This window comes from Anarrhichthys ocellatus, unplaced genomic scaffold (genome assembly GCF_004355925.1).
Source record: "Anarrhichthys ocellatus isolate YVR2014 unplaced genomic scaffold, GSC_Weel_1.0 scaffold55, whole genome shotgun sequence".
Lineage (NCBI taxonomy): Eukaryota > Metazoa > Chordata > Actinopteri > Perciformes > Anarhichadidae > Anarrhichthys > Anarrhichthys ocellatus.
The window spans coordinates 2,628,274-2,644,308 of record NW_022280085.1 but is presented as its reverse complement, the minus strand read 5'-3'; the positions used below and the strand labels follow the sequence as shown (position 1 = coordinate 2,644,308).

Below are 16,035 nucleotides of genomic sequence, written 5' to 3'. Positions count from 1 at the left end.
AACATGTAGCGGTTTAGAAAGCCTCTTTAATTGCAATGATACCAACACGATTTTCCATTCCAGAGGTGCAGACAGACAAACATTACAAAAGAACTGAGGAGATGCAGTTTTTTTTGGATTTTCTTTGATTTTTTTAAGTGCGAAAGAGCGATAGTTTTTTTTGTGTTTTTATTTATCTGTGAGCTGTTATTCTCAACACATTCCTCTCACTTCCCAGCAGTGTGAGCCGAAAGCAGCCCCGAGCACAGCCTGTGAGGGGTCTCTAGCAGAGCTAGCATCTCGGCTCAAACCGCTCATCCTATACTTCTGCTCAATACTTTGACCACATGTTGACTCATGTCTACATGAAGCCCCGTCAGCCAGAGTACAGTGTACATTGGTTACAGTGATGAAGTACTTCCCCTCAGCAAGCTGTGCTCTGAGAATACAGTGTGTGCTGTGAGTAATAGACTACCCCGTCACCCCATTTAAACTTGAACAAAAACACCGATAATAAATGTAAAAAACAAGAATCAATGCATGTCCAGGAAAAAAACAAAAAAGCCAACAAAACCCCGCCCAGTAGAATTCAGCTGCATTAAGGCCTTAGTGTGTTGGCAGTCTGTGCGCTTACCGACTGAAAACGCGCACCGTCAAGCCAAAACTTCCAAGCTTCTCCGCCAATGTGTCAGTGAAAAAAAAACACAGAAATGCAGTGGTTTATAATGTCTAGGCTTAAGTGTTTCTTTTGTTTATTTTCTCAACTCAGTGCAAAATTAAGAAATTTCCGCAGTCACAATCAAATGCCTTCAGTATGCGCGTTAATGAGTCCCCAATTGTGTCAGTTGCAATCCGCCTTCAATTTCATTTCCGCAAGAAACGTGTGTGTATATAACATTATTAAGCCCAAAAAAAGCGTAGTCACGAGTACTAACTGCAGCTAAATTGATAGGATACATTTCCGTGTATAAACCTTCATTATAAACTGAAGCGCGAGCGCGAGCATAATAAACATGAAGCACTTCCATTCTTAACCATTATCATTGAAAAACTTCGGCATAAAATATAATTCTATAGATTGAGATATTACTTTGGTCCCCTTCCAGTAATCTGTCTTCATCTACATTACTTCCTTTGTTTTCTCTTTCTTCAATTAGAAAAATAGATCCCAAATCAGGACTAATATATTTGTAATGTTTCCTAACAAAAATATTAGATTTTTCCCAGAGAACGAAAAAATGAAGCAAACAAAACTAATTTGGCTCCCCCCCAAAAAAAAAACCTTGTCAGCATGGCGATTGTCCGAGTTTACTGGCTTCTGTATGTGTGAAGGTGTGTTAAGAATGCATAGATTGTCAATGGTATAGAGATCAGACTGTCACAGGGCTGAACTTGGAGGAGCGGGTCGAATCTCTGTCTCTAAGTCTGACTCGTGTGTTCCTGCCCGCTCAGTAGGTACAGTAATGTGTGCTCCTAAGTGTGTTTGGATCGGCCTATTCGTGATGCGGTTCTAAGGAGTCGAGTGGCACTGTGGCGGTTCATTCAGGCTTGGGTTCGGGGATCTCAGGCTTGGGCTCGCTGTCCTCGTCGCTTTCGATGCCCGCGCGGGTAACGGTGCGGCGCACGGTGAAGGGGAAGTCGCCGCGCCTAAAAAGATATAATGGGAAAGAAAGAAGAGATTAAAACTACACTACAGAACTCTTAACGTTTTGTGAGACACATTTGAAGACATTGGTGTGATGGAAAGTTCACTGCATTAAAACTCAATTTGATCATCACGCTTGAAATAATGTGCTGGCACTTTAAAGGGCACCGTCTTGCATTTAGCTTCTTGTATATAGTTCTTTCAGTCTACTAGGATTAATGATACATTCACCAACGTCAACAGATTGTGTAGAATGGATAATAATGAAAGGACACTATAGACCCTTTTCCCACCTGAGCTTGTTCTTGAGGGTGGAGACCTCACGGTTCATGACGTCAGCCGACTCGGAGGCGTCCTCCAGCTCCCTCTGCAGCTTCCTCCGGTTGGCGTTGGCTCTCTGGGCCTCTTCCTCAGCCTCCTCCAGCTGACGCTTCAGCTGCTTCATACGAGAGTTCGACTTGTCCACCTGCAATTTGGACACAGATAGCGTTAGACGTACAGAAGAGTACCGATGTCCTTTCTCCCGGATGTGGGCTACGACCGCCATCATCTCGACAGCGGTGACTGAGAACCTCCGACCTGGTCTTTGTACTGCTCCGTGTTGCGTCTCTCATCGTCCACCTGCAGGATGACTTCCTTCAGTTTCTTCTCGGTGCGTCTCACAAGCTTGGTGGCACCCTGTCTCTCCCTGAGTCAAGAGCACAGCATTGGTCAGACTAATGTCACATAATGTGGGCTGATATAACCTGGTGATGGAGGAACTATTTAGACCTCGACTTGTGTCAAAAAAAAGATTTAAGTCCTGCAATGAAGTAATACCATAAAAATGCACTTCAAGTATGAAGGATAAATGTACTCCTAATGCAGAGACGATCTATGATGTGTGGTTGGGTCGGGTGCATGGACCCGCTTGTAGGTTTAATATCATTGGGTTATATTACCGAGAGAGTAAAAGTTAACTTAATGCTTCATCCACACACTCTTAGCACATCGCTATTGCCAGATGACAACTTTCTTCATCTTAACATATTTCCTGTAACAGGGTGGAATAAACAAGCTAAGTAGCGGGGAGCAGGCTAGTTAGCTAGCTAGCTCATTCCACCATGCTTTAATGCTACAGTGGTTACAGAAAATGAACAATGGGCTGGGTCTAAGAGTCCCTCCTCCTCACTCTCTGCCGCTACACCCAGTTTGTAATACTACAGATATATAAATACTGCAATACTTTCATCAGTGGGCCGTAGGCTCAGTCACCAATGTGTTACCGCTTTAAGTGACTCAACAGACAGTCGTTTAAATGAGATGTCCACTTTAAAGTGCTTTGTTGGACATTAATAGAATTTAGAGACTTTTTGGGGCATTCAAGAAATTGTTTTTGTATTATTAGGTGTAAATATAATGCAGAATAAAAGCCTTGGCTGAGGCTCCCACCTGGTCTCCATGTCTAGCTGTTCCTCCAGCGCAGCGATCTTTGACTCCAGGGCAGCCATATTGGCCTTGTACTTGGACTTGACCGTTCCCTCCAGCTCCTGCAGCTTCAGCTTCAGCTCCTTGTTCTGACGCTCCAGCTGGCACCGAGCCCCCTCCACACGCTGACAAGTACTGCGCTCAGCTGTCAGCTCCACGTTCATCTGGTCAGACTAAATTTAAAAAAAAATAAAACAACAACAAGGGCAAAAGCAGTTGGACAGGGTCTGTTCTCTAAGCCTGGGGGTTTGATCGATTTAATAACTTAAAATAAAACTATTTTCACACCACAAATGGAAAAGTGTTTCTTCTGGAATGACACTATAATGAGCTGCTGAATATTCGTGTCCACAAACCTGCAGCACTGCTTTCTTCAGCCTGTCGTTGGTCAGCTCAGTGTTGCACTGCTCCTCCTCCAGCTCCTCCTCCAGCTGAGCAATGCGAGCCTCCATCCGTCTCCTGTCCTCTACAGCCTGAGCACTGAGAGGTAGATCCGAGAAAGGTGGGAAAACGGTCAACAGGTGATGCACACAACAGACAGTTGGGCTTTTATTTTACTTGAGGGATGCCTTACTTCTTGCTGGCCTGGTTGTTAATCTCATCCTGCAGTTCATCTCTCTCCTGCTGGGCCTGTCTCTTTACTCGCTCTGCAGCCGCCAACTCCTGCACAGGGGTGAACAAGGAAAGAGAAAAAACATTCAGTGTGCAACAGAGGCCAGGGAGTAGAATAGAGTCTCAGAGGAGCGCGTGCCCACCTCCTGCATCTGGATCATCTCAGCCTCCATGCCCTTCAGCTTCTTCTCCGTCTCCTTGCTTGAAGCGAGGATCTCCTCTCTGGACATGCGAGTGTCCTCCAGCTCCCGGATAAGATCCTTCATCTGGGCCTGCGGAGTCAGTCAAACCGAGTCAGAGGAAGCTGTTTTTTTTTTTTTGTCGTGTTGAAGACATTTCAACAACCGACTCACTTGGATTTTCTTCAGCTGTTTCAGGGCCTCGTCACGGTTCTTGTTGGCATTGTCGATGCCCGCCTCCAGCTCCTTCAGGTCCAGCTCCAGCTTCTTGCGCCCGGCCACGGCTGCGGAGCGCTGCTTCCTCTCGTCCTCCAGCTCCATCTCCATCTCCCGCACCTGAGGGATGCCAGTTTGAGTTCAGCTACTTCCCAATACACAAAACCAAGACACTGCACCTGCACACTTACACCCTCTAAGCTGTAACCACATTTAATGTAAATGATTTGAAGTCATCATTGAGTTCAAATTAGTTAATTGCATCCATTTAAATTGTGTCTAATGTACAAGATCTACTGCAGCAGCTATTTAAAAAGCACCACTGTGTTAGAAATGTACTAATTTAGCTCTGAATATGGCAACAGCACGTGCACTTTCATGTCATGCTCATTTTCAAACGATTGTCATGGTGGAAAAACAGGCTGACTGCTTCCATTCAAATGTTAAGCACATTTTAAGTGTATTTTTGAATGTGAATTAGCCGCATTTCCATCAACTGATTACAAACAAATAAACTTGGCTACAGCGTAGTTTGGTCGGAAGTTGACGCTATAGTCTACGCATGTCTGTAGTATGCCAGTAAACAGTAGAAGAAGAAGTAGAGGTTGCGAACAGAAAACAAGACAACTTGGCCGATCAAACTCATCTACGATCTTTAATTTATTAAACGTTCTTTTGTGCGTTATAGCAATACCAGAGAAGACGCCGACAGCAGAAACAGCTGATCAGCCATGCGATTATGTTTGCTACGTTCGTATTTATTAAGCAAAGCCCTTTCAATAACTCATTTCAATAATCAAGGCAAAAAACACCTCAAACTAGCGTAAAACCTTGTTTGCACAATTGAGGAAGTTGTTGAATTTTGCCGTTTCAATGAAGCTCGTCTAACACGATATTTAAAAATGAGCATAAAAATACTTGACCGTAAACGTAGCTTATGCTTTTTGTTTCTAAAGAACATCTGTCAAGAAGTTTGAAGGAACTGCATGAGTACACATGGTATTTCTGTCTGTAACCAAACTACTGTAGGACACTATATACAGATTGTTCACCAGTCTAGAACCAGCTTCCCACAGGAAGCAGAAAACAGTTACCATACAAACAAGATTTGGTCTTCAGTCTTCATCCCTTTCATACCTGTTTGACCAGCGCCCTCTTCTTCTCCTCGCCCATCTCGTCACGTCCCGACAGGTCTCTCTCATACTGGGCCTTCATGGCCTGCATGTTGACCTCCAGGCGCAGCTTGGCGTCCTCGGTGCCCTGCAGCTCGTCCTCCAGCTCCTCCAGCTGAGTCCTCATCTCCTCCAACTGCTGGTCCATCACACGCTTGGCCTTCTCCAGCTCGTGGACCTGCAGAGGGGAAAAAACAAAAGGGGGGGGGGGGGGGGGGGGTTTTGTGACGCGGACACTACGGGCACAAAGAATCCTCTGAAAACACATTTTCGATACTCACGCTCTTGCCGACGTCATCCTTAGAGGACACCAGGTCTTCCATCTCGGCCCGGAGCAGTTTGTTGTTGCGGTCCACTTCATCCTTGATGTCCATCATAGAGTCCAGCTCGCGGGTCAAAGCCAGTGCCCGGGTCTCCTTTTCGCGGGCCTCGGCTTCAGCCTTGTCACGCTCCTCTGCATAGCGGGCAGAAATGTTCTTCTCCTCTGCCAGCATCTGGAAAAAGTTGGGATGACACGTGTCAAATCTTTAGAAGTCCATGAATAAAGTGAGACACACACACACATACACACACACACCTTACCTGGTCAAACTTCTTCTGCTTCTTCTCTAGGTTGGAGACGATCTGCCGGAGGTGGTCCTGGTCTACCAGCAGGTCGTCCAGCTCCTGCTGGACACGAGTCTTGGTTTTGTCCAACTTCTCGAAGGCGGAACATTTCTCCTCCATGCGCTGGTTCAGACCCTCCAGGTCCCTCTGAAGCCTCTTCTTCCCCTCCTCGGTGGTCTCCAGGCAACCCGCGTCCTGCTCGACCCTCTTCTTCATTTCGAGAAGCTGTATGGAAAGAGGCGGTGTGTCACTCGATCAGTCAATGCTGCGAGGCCTCAAAATATCCCCAATGGAGGCAGCAATACTCAAAATGAAGTTTCTGAGCTGTGTGCGTCTCAGGTTTTTTTCTTACCTGAGCCTGAACAGTTTGCAGCTGCTTCTCCACATTCCTCTTGGCCTCCTCTTCCTCCTCCAGCTGTTCTCTCAGGTTGTTCTGCTCGTCCTCCAGCTGGCGCAGACGTGTGCTGTGGGACAGCTTCTGGCGAGTCTCTTCCTGGAGCAGTTCCTGTTGTGAACATGGGCATGTGATGCAAATTAGACGCAGCAGATCATTTAGATTTTTGTGATAAACGATTTTAATATCTTAAAATGTGAGCAATTTACCTGATCAATCATATGACACATTCTTAGAAATAATTAAATTAAAGTCCCCCTCCACTCAAAAATGTATTTTTCTTTGTTGTTTGAGCTTTGCTGTGCAGAATGATGAATGTGCAGTTTGACACGAGAACATTTTCAAATTCATCTGCCGAAGGGGTAAAAGTTGCACCTTAAATATGATTCTCAGACATTATACACGTTAGCAGGATTTTGGAGGGTCGTGGTCCATTATGAAACCTACTGTTACACTTTGTCTTAAATGCTCTTGAAAAGCTGCAGGGATGCGTTCTCTGACAACACTTGATCAAGGCAGGGTACAGTAGCCCCAAATATATGGAAATTTGGCCAAAGCATGCAGAGGAAGGGAACGTTTTGGACCAAGGTAGTGTTGTCGCTGAACATACAGGCGGGTAGAAACAGCGGGTGCGTACCTGAATATCCTGCAGCTGGGACTCTACAACAGAGCAGTCTTTTGTTGCCTTGATGGATTTGCCCTCCACGTCGCACAGCACGGCGCTGACGCTCTCCAGTTCGGCCTGTGGACAAAAGGCAACGAGTGAACCAGTGAACAGAAACAACACATCACCTAATCAGTGTTCCATCTGTCTGGACATAGAATAGCCGGTTTCATAAAGACTCAGGCTTAGCATCGCAGAGAAGTGATCATTTCCTGACCGCAGACGGGATTCGGAGCGCACGCACAGAGCAATCAAACAGCACTGACAAAAAGAACAAGGAAACAAAGTGACAAAGGGTTGCAAAGAGACGCACCTGCACTTTGGCCAGTTTCTCGGCCTGCTCCAGCCTCTGGCGCTCGCTCTCCGAGTGTTTGAGCAGCAGCTCCTGGACCTGGCCTTCGGCCTTCTTCCGGCGATGCTCAGAGTCTCCCTTTCCCTGCATCAGCGTCTGCATCTCAATGGCGAGCTCGTTCCTCTCCGACTCCAGAGCCTGCTTGGCCTTCTCCATGGACACTTTGTTCTGCAAGGGAGGGGGGGCATTAATGGTTTCAGCAGTCAAAACAACAAATGTGCATTATGGTGAAATCAAAGCACTTCTGATAAAAAGACTGATGGCATGTTTTACCCTCTTCGCCTGCTCCAGCTGCTCGTTGAGCTCGTCAAAGGCCTGGCTGTGTTTCTGCCTCATCTCAACCAGCAGCTGTTCGTGAACTTTGGCCTCGTCATCCAGACTCTTTTTCAGATGCGACACCTCGGTCTCGCGCTTGGACCTGAGAAGGGAGAGTGGAGCTTAATCTTGTGTCAAGATGGATAACTGACTGGGAAAGGGAAAAAAAACCCAAAAAACCCCCCCCAAAAAAAACAAAAACACAAAAAAAAAACGCACGGCGTTACTTTAGCCGACGTGGCGGTCTCCAGACCGATGTCTCTACCTGAGTTCCTGCTGAGCGGCGGTGGAGTCCAGAGTGTCCTCCAGCTCAGTCTTGAGGGCCTCCAGCTCTTCTCCCAGGTCCCTGCGGTGTTTCTCTGCCTTGGTGCGCGCCTGCCTCTCCAGCTCAAGGTCCTCCTGCAGTTCAGAGAGCTGAGCCTCCATCTCACGGATCTTTTTCTGCGCCAGGTTCTTCTGCGCCGCCTCCTCCTCGATCCTAACGGGAGGAATAGGTCAACAAAAACAAAATGTGTAAATGGAAGTAAAATGACAAACGATTACTAAAAATAAGGAGCGGCAAAGTCCCATACAGACCTGGCCAGAGCTGCCTGGAGCTCCTCCTCCTTCTTGGCGAGTTGGGCGCGGAGCTCGGCGATCTGGGCCTGCAGCTCGGAGATCTGGTCGTGGATCTCGTTGAAGTCGCCGTCCAGCTTGCGTCTGTTCTTTTCCAGCTCCTGGCGCTGCTTCTCCTCCCTGCGCAGGCGGTCTGACAGAAATTTAAAAAAAAAAAAAAAAAAGTTTATCCAGAGGGAAAAAAGTTGGAAACTATAGCAACACCCGTTTAGGATAAGTGGGATCTACAATAGCTATAACGTAAGTGACCGTGTTCTTGTCCTACCCTCCAGGTCTGTGATCATGGCCTCGTGTTTGGTCTTGAGTTTTTGCAGGCTCTTGGATTTCTCCTCCTCCTCGGTCAGGTTGGTGGTGAACTCGGAGATCCTCTCCTCCATCAACTTCTTCTCCTGTATTCACAAAAATAAAGCGGGTCAACAATAGGTATCCCCAGAGACGACACACTTTCATTTCTCCTGAGCAGAAAGGGTTAAATCGAGCTCCGTCTTCGGTTTGTCAGGGTGCTTACACCAAAAACAATAACGAGTAATCACTACTCCAGTTGACCAATCTAAGTGTCAGTCGGTTCTTCTCGTCCTAACCTTGTTTAGTTTGTTGTTCTGGTCGTCGAGAACCATGACATCATCTTCGATCTTCTTCATCTTGGCCTCCAAGGTGACCTTCTCCAGCTGAAGCTTCTGTCTGGCCGCTTCCTCCTCGTCCAGCTGCTGCTCCAAGTCCTGCGAGCAGATAAACGTTAGAGGGCTGGCAGCGCAAATCAAACGGCAAAGGAATGGAGGCGAGTAGAACTTACTCCGATATTCTGCTGCATCTTCTTTTTCTCAGACGAGAGGTGCGAAGCGCGCTCCTCCTCCTCCTCCACGCGGGCCTCCAGGTCGTGGAGGATCTCCTCCAGCTCCTGCTTCCTGGCGGCCAGACGGGCTCTCATCTCCTCCGCCTCGGCGCAGAGTTCCGTCTCGGCCTGAAGCTGCTCCTGCAGGGCTATCTTCTCGGCACTCAGCTGTGAATGTGCAAAGAAATTACTTAAATGTCGCAACAGCACTTATATGATGTTCAAACAAAGCATCCTCCGTCATTATCCATCAATGAATAATATATGGATGTTCGTTCTACATTTCATACTAATTTCCTGATGACGACAATAAAACGTAACAGAGGTTGTGGTTTCTTAAGTTCTACCTGATGCTGTTTGTCCTCCATCTCCTGGAGCTGCTGCTCGGCATACAAATGCTTCTCCTTCACCTTCACCAGCTCGTCATCCTTGGCCAGCATCTCCTCCTCCTGCCTGCTGACTTGCAGCAGAGGCTTCACCTGAAGACAAAATAATGGAAGTTAGAAAAGACTACTTACAAAAAGAAAGGGGGGGGAGGGGGGGTTAAAGTAAGAGGTTTACCTTGGTGAAGAGCCTCCACCACTGCCAGTTCCTGAGTTTGAGATACGCGGCGCAGTTCCTCTGGATCACCTTCATTGCGGTCAGCTGCTGCTGTCTCTTGGCAAAAGCCCTATGAAGCAATATTAGTTACGAGATGCAGATTTAAAAAAAATAAAAAATAAAAATCTTTTCTTGCACAAGCGACTAAACAGGATCTTGCAAACAGTCGAGTCCCTCTCTTACTTGCGGGCCACGTAGCCTCTGCACCAGGCCTGGAAACTGATGATGATGTCCGTGATCTTCATGTCTCTCTCCTCCTCCAGGTGAGCGAGGACTCCCGCCCTGAAGAAAACTTTGCTCTGGCCGATCCGGAACAGGTTGGGATCCAGCTCCAGGCTTTTGATCTGACAGGACAGGAGGAGCACGGCTCAAATTAAACTGCAGACGGACTTGTTAGCACGGAGCTTGGCTAGAATTTTGTGGGGCCCTTACCATGAGCACGCAGGCCTGCTTTCCATCCATGAAGCCCTTGGGGATGGCATTGGGAGTGAGGATTTCATACCTTGGAGGGGAAGCAGATGATAGGATTTATTGTCTTTCCTGACACACACCTACCAGAGAACAAGGCATGCTGGGAACAGTGTTATCGTTCAGTCACCTCTGTCTGAACTCCTGGAAGACGATGCGGTTGGGGAAGCCCTGTCTGCAGATACGGATCCCCTCCAGCACGCCGTTGCACCTGAGCTGGTCCAGGACCAGGTGGGGGTCCAGTTTACCAGCCTGAGAAAGAGGAACATTTACTGATAAGCAGGGTGAGCAGCTCTATTCAACACAGTCAATTATCAAAAAAGTATAGTACAGAGGATCAAAATCATAAAACAGCCCAGGAAACATGGAACTAAAAGTCCCTTTTGCACAATAAGATTGTTTTTCCACTGCATCTGAAGCTCTAAGTATTTAAAAGTGATAGCAGCATTTAAAACTCGACTGTTAATAATAAAAAATAATAACATTAATAATAATAATAATAATAATCACCCCCGAGTTCCCTCTCTTTCTTATCCACTCGTGCTCTCAGCTTGTTGGCTAACTGTCTTTTTTTTTTTTATTAGCCAGGAAACCTGCAGTAAAGCTCAAATAAAGAAATTCATAGTTGACCAACACTCATACAATTTTGTCAACTAATAATATATCAGTGGATTTAATCGACATATCTGTAAAACTGAGTTTCTCCACAAAGTATCACGGATAAAGCACCACTTTAAATCTCATCTCGTTTACAAGAGCTGTGGTCAAAGGTTTCTTGGAAATAAAAAGAATAACTAGCCGACTATAGTTCTTAGTCAACGAACAAAATGACGATTAGTCGACTAGGAGGGGACAGCCCTAGTTTAGGTTTTTTTTGTGGTACGCAAGTTGTAGTTTTCATTGGCGTCTGTGCTTGACCGATCCGCACCATTCAGCCCCTTCAAACTCCACCCTTAAACATTAGAAAGCACTAAAACCGGCACAGGGACTTTTTTCATTTTTTTTTCTACCCCTGGAACTATAGAACAAGAACTACATTTAGTCCCCAAGGACTGAAAAGACCTTTTGAGTTCCTCAAAAAGGTTTTGGGTCCTCTGGGCAAAGTTCCTGCAGTACAAACACCCCAAGCAGATGCCAGAACTTCTCGGGTACCTTCTTCTCGTGGTTGGGGATGATGCAACGGACAAAGTTGGGGTTGGTGTTCCTCAGAGTGGCCATGAGCTTGGACAGCTGCTCTTTGTACAGCTGGCCCACCGTGCGGAACATACCCTTGCGGGTCTTGAAGGCACCGGGCATGTCAGACATGGACACCTTATCCAGACCCACGATGCGGTCCACTGAAAAGAAGAAACAATAAGGAGAGACATTATGCAAGAAGCCAGTGGATTTTAAAATTCAAGCATTTGAATATTTAAACAGGCAAACTCAAACCAAATGCAAGAATGACTATGACCATTGTGTCTCCTCTTCCTTTTGGGTAAATATACACCAGGAGAGAGAGAGTGGAGGCGGTTCATAACACCAGGACCAGTGAAACACCACACAAACAGAGTGAATGCTGAGGGAGACGGGAGTCAGGCGTAGGAGGACAACAAAGGAGTCACCAAAAAAAAACAAAAAGCCAGTGAAGCGTGGAGAGATTACACACCATAACGAAAACAAGTCAGTGCAGTGAATGGAAGCAGCTGGTCAACTGTTGACGCTGCTGGTTTGTAGGTCTGAGGGAGAAAACGTACGTGTGATGTGTGATGGTTCGACTGAATGTATGTGCGTCAGGAAAGTGGCAAACTGAGGCGGTTGCAGTGTGCATGTTGTTTTTTTTGTGGTGATTTATTTTTAAAAACACACCAAACCCATGCAGTATATACCCATCGCTGCAGTACCCATGACCAACACCAGGAGTCCCCAAACAACACTATTACACAGGGGGGGGAAAAGGAGAGTTCAATGAGAGCAACAAGTGGTGACCAGAAGTTTTTGTTACTACAAGACTCAGACACAATCCTAATCTACTGAAAGTTTAAAGCCAAAACACAAGATTAAACATTTAGGAGAAATGGATGGACGGCAGTACGGGATTCATGGTGGGGAAAAAAGCATGTTTAAAAACAGACAGCAGGAATAAGAATAAGAGGAAAGGACAAAATAAATGAAAAAAAGAAACCTCGTCACCTGAGTCTGAGTGTAGAATAGGAAAACGGTGATAAAAATAGGCTCTCTGACATTTCTGTACCTCTGAGACCCAGTAAAAAGAGAGAACGACAGACAAAAACGGGTCCGAACAGAGGAATGGATGGAAAGAAGTGGGATTTGAGAAGGTAAAAACAAAGGTCCACACACCGGACAATAAAAGAGCAAAAAAAAAGAAATGTAAAACGGGAAGCCGACATGAAATATATATTCCCACTTCCGGCGTCACAACCAGGGAAGCTGTGACTCCCGGGTTCATCTGCCTCAACTCACCGTCCCTCCAGAGCTCAGACACAAACTTGTCGGTGGACTGGTTGAGCAGTGAGGCCACGTTGTCGTTCAAGGGGTCCATGTTCTTCATCAGCCACTCGTCTGCCTTGTAGTCCACCTGAGGAGTGACATTAGGGAAGAAGACTCTCTCTTAGACCTCTGGGACATTATCATAGAGCTTGAGAACTGGACGATAGGGGACAATGTATGGACAAATTAGCCCTAAAAGAAATGGCGATAATGAGAACGCATCCTGATGAACCATTTACCTTGCCAGCGTAATGGATGATACAGAAGTCAGCCTCGTCCTTCAGTTTCTTGGGCTTAAAGAACTTGGGGTGAGTGCCCTGCTCCTGGAGCACCTTTTCCACAAAGCTCTTGTCTGTGGCTTTGGGGAACCAGCACTCCTCATCCAGCAGGGCGAGGATACCGGGGGGACTGGCCTGCGAGCAGAGGGGAGAGTGCAGATCTTGAGGCATGATAGAAATGCAGTGAAGTTCTTAACGCAGAGAAGTATGCAGAACTTCATGCCGGGTCACTTGGGGAAGCAGGGATTTCCAAAACTCACGGGTTTCTCAATGAGCTCGATGCAGGGCTGCAGGTCCAGGCCGAAGTCGATGAAGCTCCACTCGATGCCCTCTCTCTGGTACTCCTCCTGCTCCAGGATGAACATGGTGTGGTTGAAGAGCTGCTGCAGCTTCTCGTTGGTGTAGTTGATGCACAGCTGCTCAAATGAGTTGAGCTGGGGGGGGGGGGCACAGGAGAGAAGAACACCGTTCGATCAACAGCACAAATACAAACAGACGGGTCAATCATGCGTTAGAATACACTTTAAAGCCGTGATTACCTCGAAGATCTCAAATCCGGCGATGTCGAGGATGCCGATGAAGGAGGCTCCCTGCCTCTTGGTCTTGTCCAGGGCTTTGTTGATCCTCATTACGAGCCAGCGGAACATCCTCTCGTACGTGGCCTTGGCCAGGGCCTCCACGGCAAACTCTGCTTGCTCCTGGGTCTGGGCCTTCTGGACGTAGTCTCTGCCTACCTTGATGCGGGGCGACAGGATGGCCCTGGTGAAGTCCGTGACGTTCATCCCCATGAGGTGGCTCACCTTCTGGGCAGCTGATGAGTTGAAAGAGAGGGGAAAAATGAGATTTAAGATAGAACTGCAGGATCATCGACAACTCATGAAGGTTCTCCGCAATGCTGAGGGACAGCTACTTCAGGTGAAGCTCTGACGTACTGGTGTCGTCGGGCATGGCGGCCTGGTCTGTGTGGCGCTCCTTCTTGAAGGTCATGTTCCCGAGCTGCAGCACAGAGGCCACCACCTTCAACAAGCCTGCACAAAAAGAACAAACAGGAGCAGAAATGTGGTTTTATGTTGAAACTTGATGGTAAATGTAGGAAAGAAAAAAAAAGGTAATTTGCTGTGTGCCTCACCTATTTGCTCATCCTCGGGGATGCTCATGATCTTGAAGGCCTCCAGAGTCTCTGTAAACAGGTCCTTGTCGTGCTGACCGGGAATGGTGACGTTCCCGTTGGAGAGGAAACGGTAGTTGTTGTAGTTTTCAAGGAGGAGTTCATCTGAGAGGAAAGGACGGTCAAAATGAGTTAGGTGGCAAAAGAGACAACCCTCAGTCTGCTGTCTTTACAACAGAGTTAAGTAATACGCTTACCGCGCAATTTATCTCCGGCCCCCGTGAGCAAGTAGTAGAAGATGTGGAAGGTTCTCTCATCTTTGGCCTGGCGAATGGCACGGGATTTCTCCAGCAAGTCTGATGGTCAATCTGTCAAGGAAAAGGTTTTCCCGATACCAACACCGCTGTATTTCCAAATCGTCTTGAGACACAAAAAGAACAAGCACTAAAATGTCTTCAAATCTAAAAAGAGAAGCAATGACCGCATTGAGGATACAAGTTTCAATATTGGCACCGACGATGTAACCATTGACATCAAAGTTGATCCTGATGAATTTTCCCTAGGAGGAGGAAAAAACAAAAAAATTGAGAGGCATGTGGGGAAATGTCCAGCAGGAAAATGGGCAGTTAAGACGTCTGAATCGCAAGATGGAGCACGAAGTCTTACGAATCGGGAGGAGTTGTCGTTCTTGACCGTCTTGCCGTTGCCGAAGGCCTCCAGGATCGGGTTAGCCTGCAGCAGCTGCTTCTCCAGCTCCCCCTGATGGACACGAAGATAACAGCAAGGCAACATTTAAGAACACTTTCCTTTTGTCCACCAATAAACCAGGATGGCTCTCATCATGGTTCCAGATCTAACCACTGGTGCATCTTGAGAACCTCATATTGTGATCCGTCATTCATTTAACTGAATGTTATTTCATTGAAAGAAACAGAGCAGTAAGAAATATGGCGCCATACTTACGTCTGAAGAGAAGGGAGAACACGGAGTGTGCGAAAACATATACAAAGTGATCAAAAGGAGGGATACCGTACACACACACACACACACACACACACACACACATACACTGCACCCAAGCATTTCCTCCCCCCCCACACACACATAACATCATGTTAGTGCCCAAATCTGCAAACACCTAGAGACCCCGTGACCCTCATCAGTGACCCGTCACCTGTTACCCAATGCAAGAACAATCCAGTGAACCCAAAGCACAAAAAACAAAAAACAAACAAGCGATCATTTTCTGCTTCAATATAAACTAACTTTTTCCTTTTATTTCCCCAAAAACAGGTTGCTAAGCATTTGTGTGAAGGACCTGGATTATCAGTTAATTTCAAACTGTGCTGCAAATCTGATTCTGGACGACGGTTCTTTCACTGAACCTCTTGATCAATAAAATAAATTAAATTATACAAAAAGAGAAAAGCAGTCGGACTCGGACAGAGTAGCGATACAGATGATGAAAAATTCAACCAGACAAACTCATAAATACGTCTCTCAGACCAAATATTGCTGTGTTTTTTTTTTCTTCAGCAAAGACCCCTCCCTCTTATCCTTCCATTGTCTGGCTGAATTTTTCACAGGAACATTAAAAAGGCTGTCACCGATCTGCAATCAAACTTCCTCCCTTACTTCCTATTGGCTGGCAGGACACGTCACCTCTGCCCTCGATTACAGTGACTCTCACAACAGTGCGCTCCAGCGAGAGGGGAAAGGGAGGGAGGGACAGAGGATGAGGGGTGGAGGAGGAGGAAGGTGATGACAGAAGCAGGTGGGGAGGAAGAGCGAATGGAAGGGAGAGAGTTAACTCACATGTGACAGGATCGAGCTGTTCTGTTGATGGGAAGAGAGAAATACGACAACCTCAACAAAAGGGGGTTTGATGGATGTGTGTTTTCATCACTACGCTGCTTTCAGCGACATTCTGTCATAAAGCAGGCAGGCGAGATAACAGCGGTGCAGCTTTTCCAGCACTCGACTGCTTGAGTGTAGTTGTATTTCTGATGAGAAGGTGCAGTTAAATCAGCAAAGCCAAGTGCG

General features: G+C 46.8%; 1 protein-coding gene across 3 annotated transcripts in view; it reads right to left on the bottom strand.

Moving 5' to 3' along the window:
* Positions 1-6: 6 nt before the first annotated feature.
* LOC116396288 (myosin-9) overlaps positions 7-16,035 on the bottom strand; it is a 31,754-nt gene continuing 15,725 nt past the window's right edge. For 2 of the 3 annotated variants that reach the window (XM_031870789.1, XM_031870790.1), the window contains exons 6-41: positions 15,808-15,828; positions 14,659-14,751; positions 14,488-14,551; positions 14,250-14,348; positions 14,014-14,157; positions 13,817-13,912; positions 13,424-13,695; positions 13,145-13,318; positions 12,846-13,019; positions 12,580-12,694; positions 11,269-11,453; positions 10,247-10,368; positions 10,081-10,150; positions 9,832-9,992; positions 9,610-9,718; positions 9,396-9,527; positions 9,010-9,216; positions 8,798-8,935; positions 8,482-8,605; positions 8,178-8,349; positions 7,867-8,079; positions 7,560-7,704; positions 7,248-7,454; positions 6,908-7,012; positions 6,229-6,381; positions 5,853-6,101; positions 5,552-5,764; positions 5,236-5,448; positions 4,057-4,218; positions 3,847-3,975; positions 3,666-3,754; positions 3,448-3,571; positions 3,056-3,264; positions 2,204-2,312; positions 1,918-2,090; positions 7-1,626 (exon numbers count right to left, since the gene is read on the bottom strand). In XM_031870789.1, coding sequence (XP_031726649.1) covers positions 1,518-1,626; positions 1,918-2,090; positions 2,204-2,312; positions 3,056-3,264; positions 3,448-3,571; positions 3,666-3,754; positions 3,847-3,975; positions 4,057-4,218; positions 5,236-5,448; positions 5,552-5,764; positions 5,853-6,101; positions 6,229-6,381; positions 6,908-7,012; positions 7,248-7,454; positions 7,560-7,704; positions 7,867-8,079; positions 8,178-8,349; positions 8,482-8,605; positions 8,798-8,935; positions 9,010-9,216; positions 9,396-9,527; positions 9,610-9,718; positions 9,832-9,992; positions 10,081-10,150; positions 10,247-10,368; positions 11,269-11,453; positions 12,580-12,694; positions 12,846-13,019; positions 13,145-13,318; positions 13,424-13,695; positions 13,817-13,912; positions 14,014-14,157; positions 14,250-14,348; positions 14,488-14,551; positions 14,659-14,751; positions 15,808-15,828 — 5,274 coding nt within the window. In that variant the 3' untranslated portion in view covers positions 7-1,517. The remainder of the gene's footprint in view (positions 1,627-1,917; positions 2,091-2,203; positions 2,313-3,055; positions 3,265-3,447; positions 3,572-3,665; positions 3,755-3,846; positions 3,976-4,056; positions 4,219-5,235; positions 5,449-5,551; positions 5,765-5,852; positions 6,102-6,228; positions 6,382-6,907; positions 7,013-7,247; positions 7,455-7,559; positions 7,705-7,866; positions 8,080-8,177; positions 8,350-8,481; positions 8,606-8,797; positions 8,936-9,009; positions 9,217-9,395; positions 9,528-9,609; positions 9,719-9,831; positions 9,993-10,080; positions 10,151-10,246; positions 10,369-11,268; positions 11,454-12,579; positions 12,695-12,845; positions 13,020-13,144; positions 13,319-13,423; positions 13,696-13,816; positions 13,913-14,013; positions 14,158-14,249; positions 14,349-14,487; positions 14,552-14,658; positions 14,752-15,807; positions 15,829-16,035) is intronic. The other variant, XM_031870791.1, reaches the window with a different exon arrangement.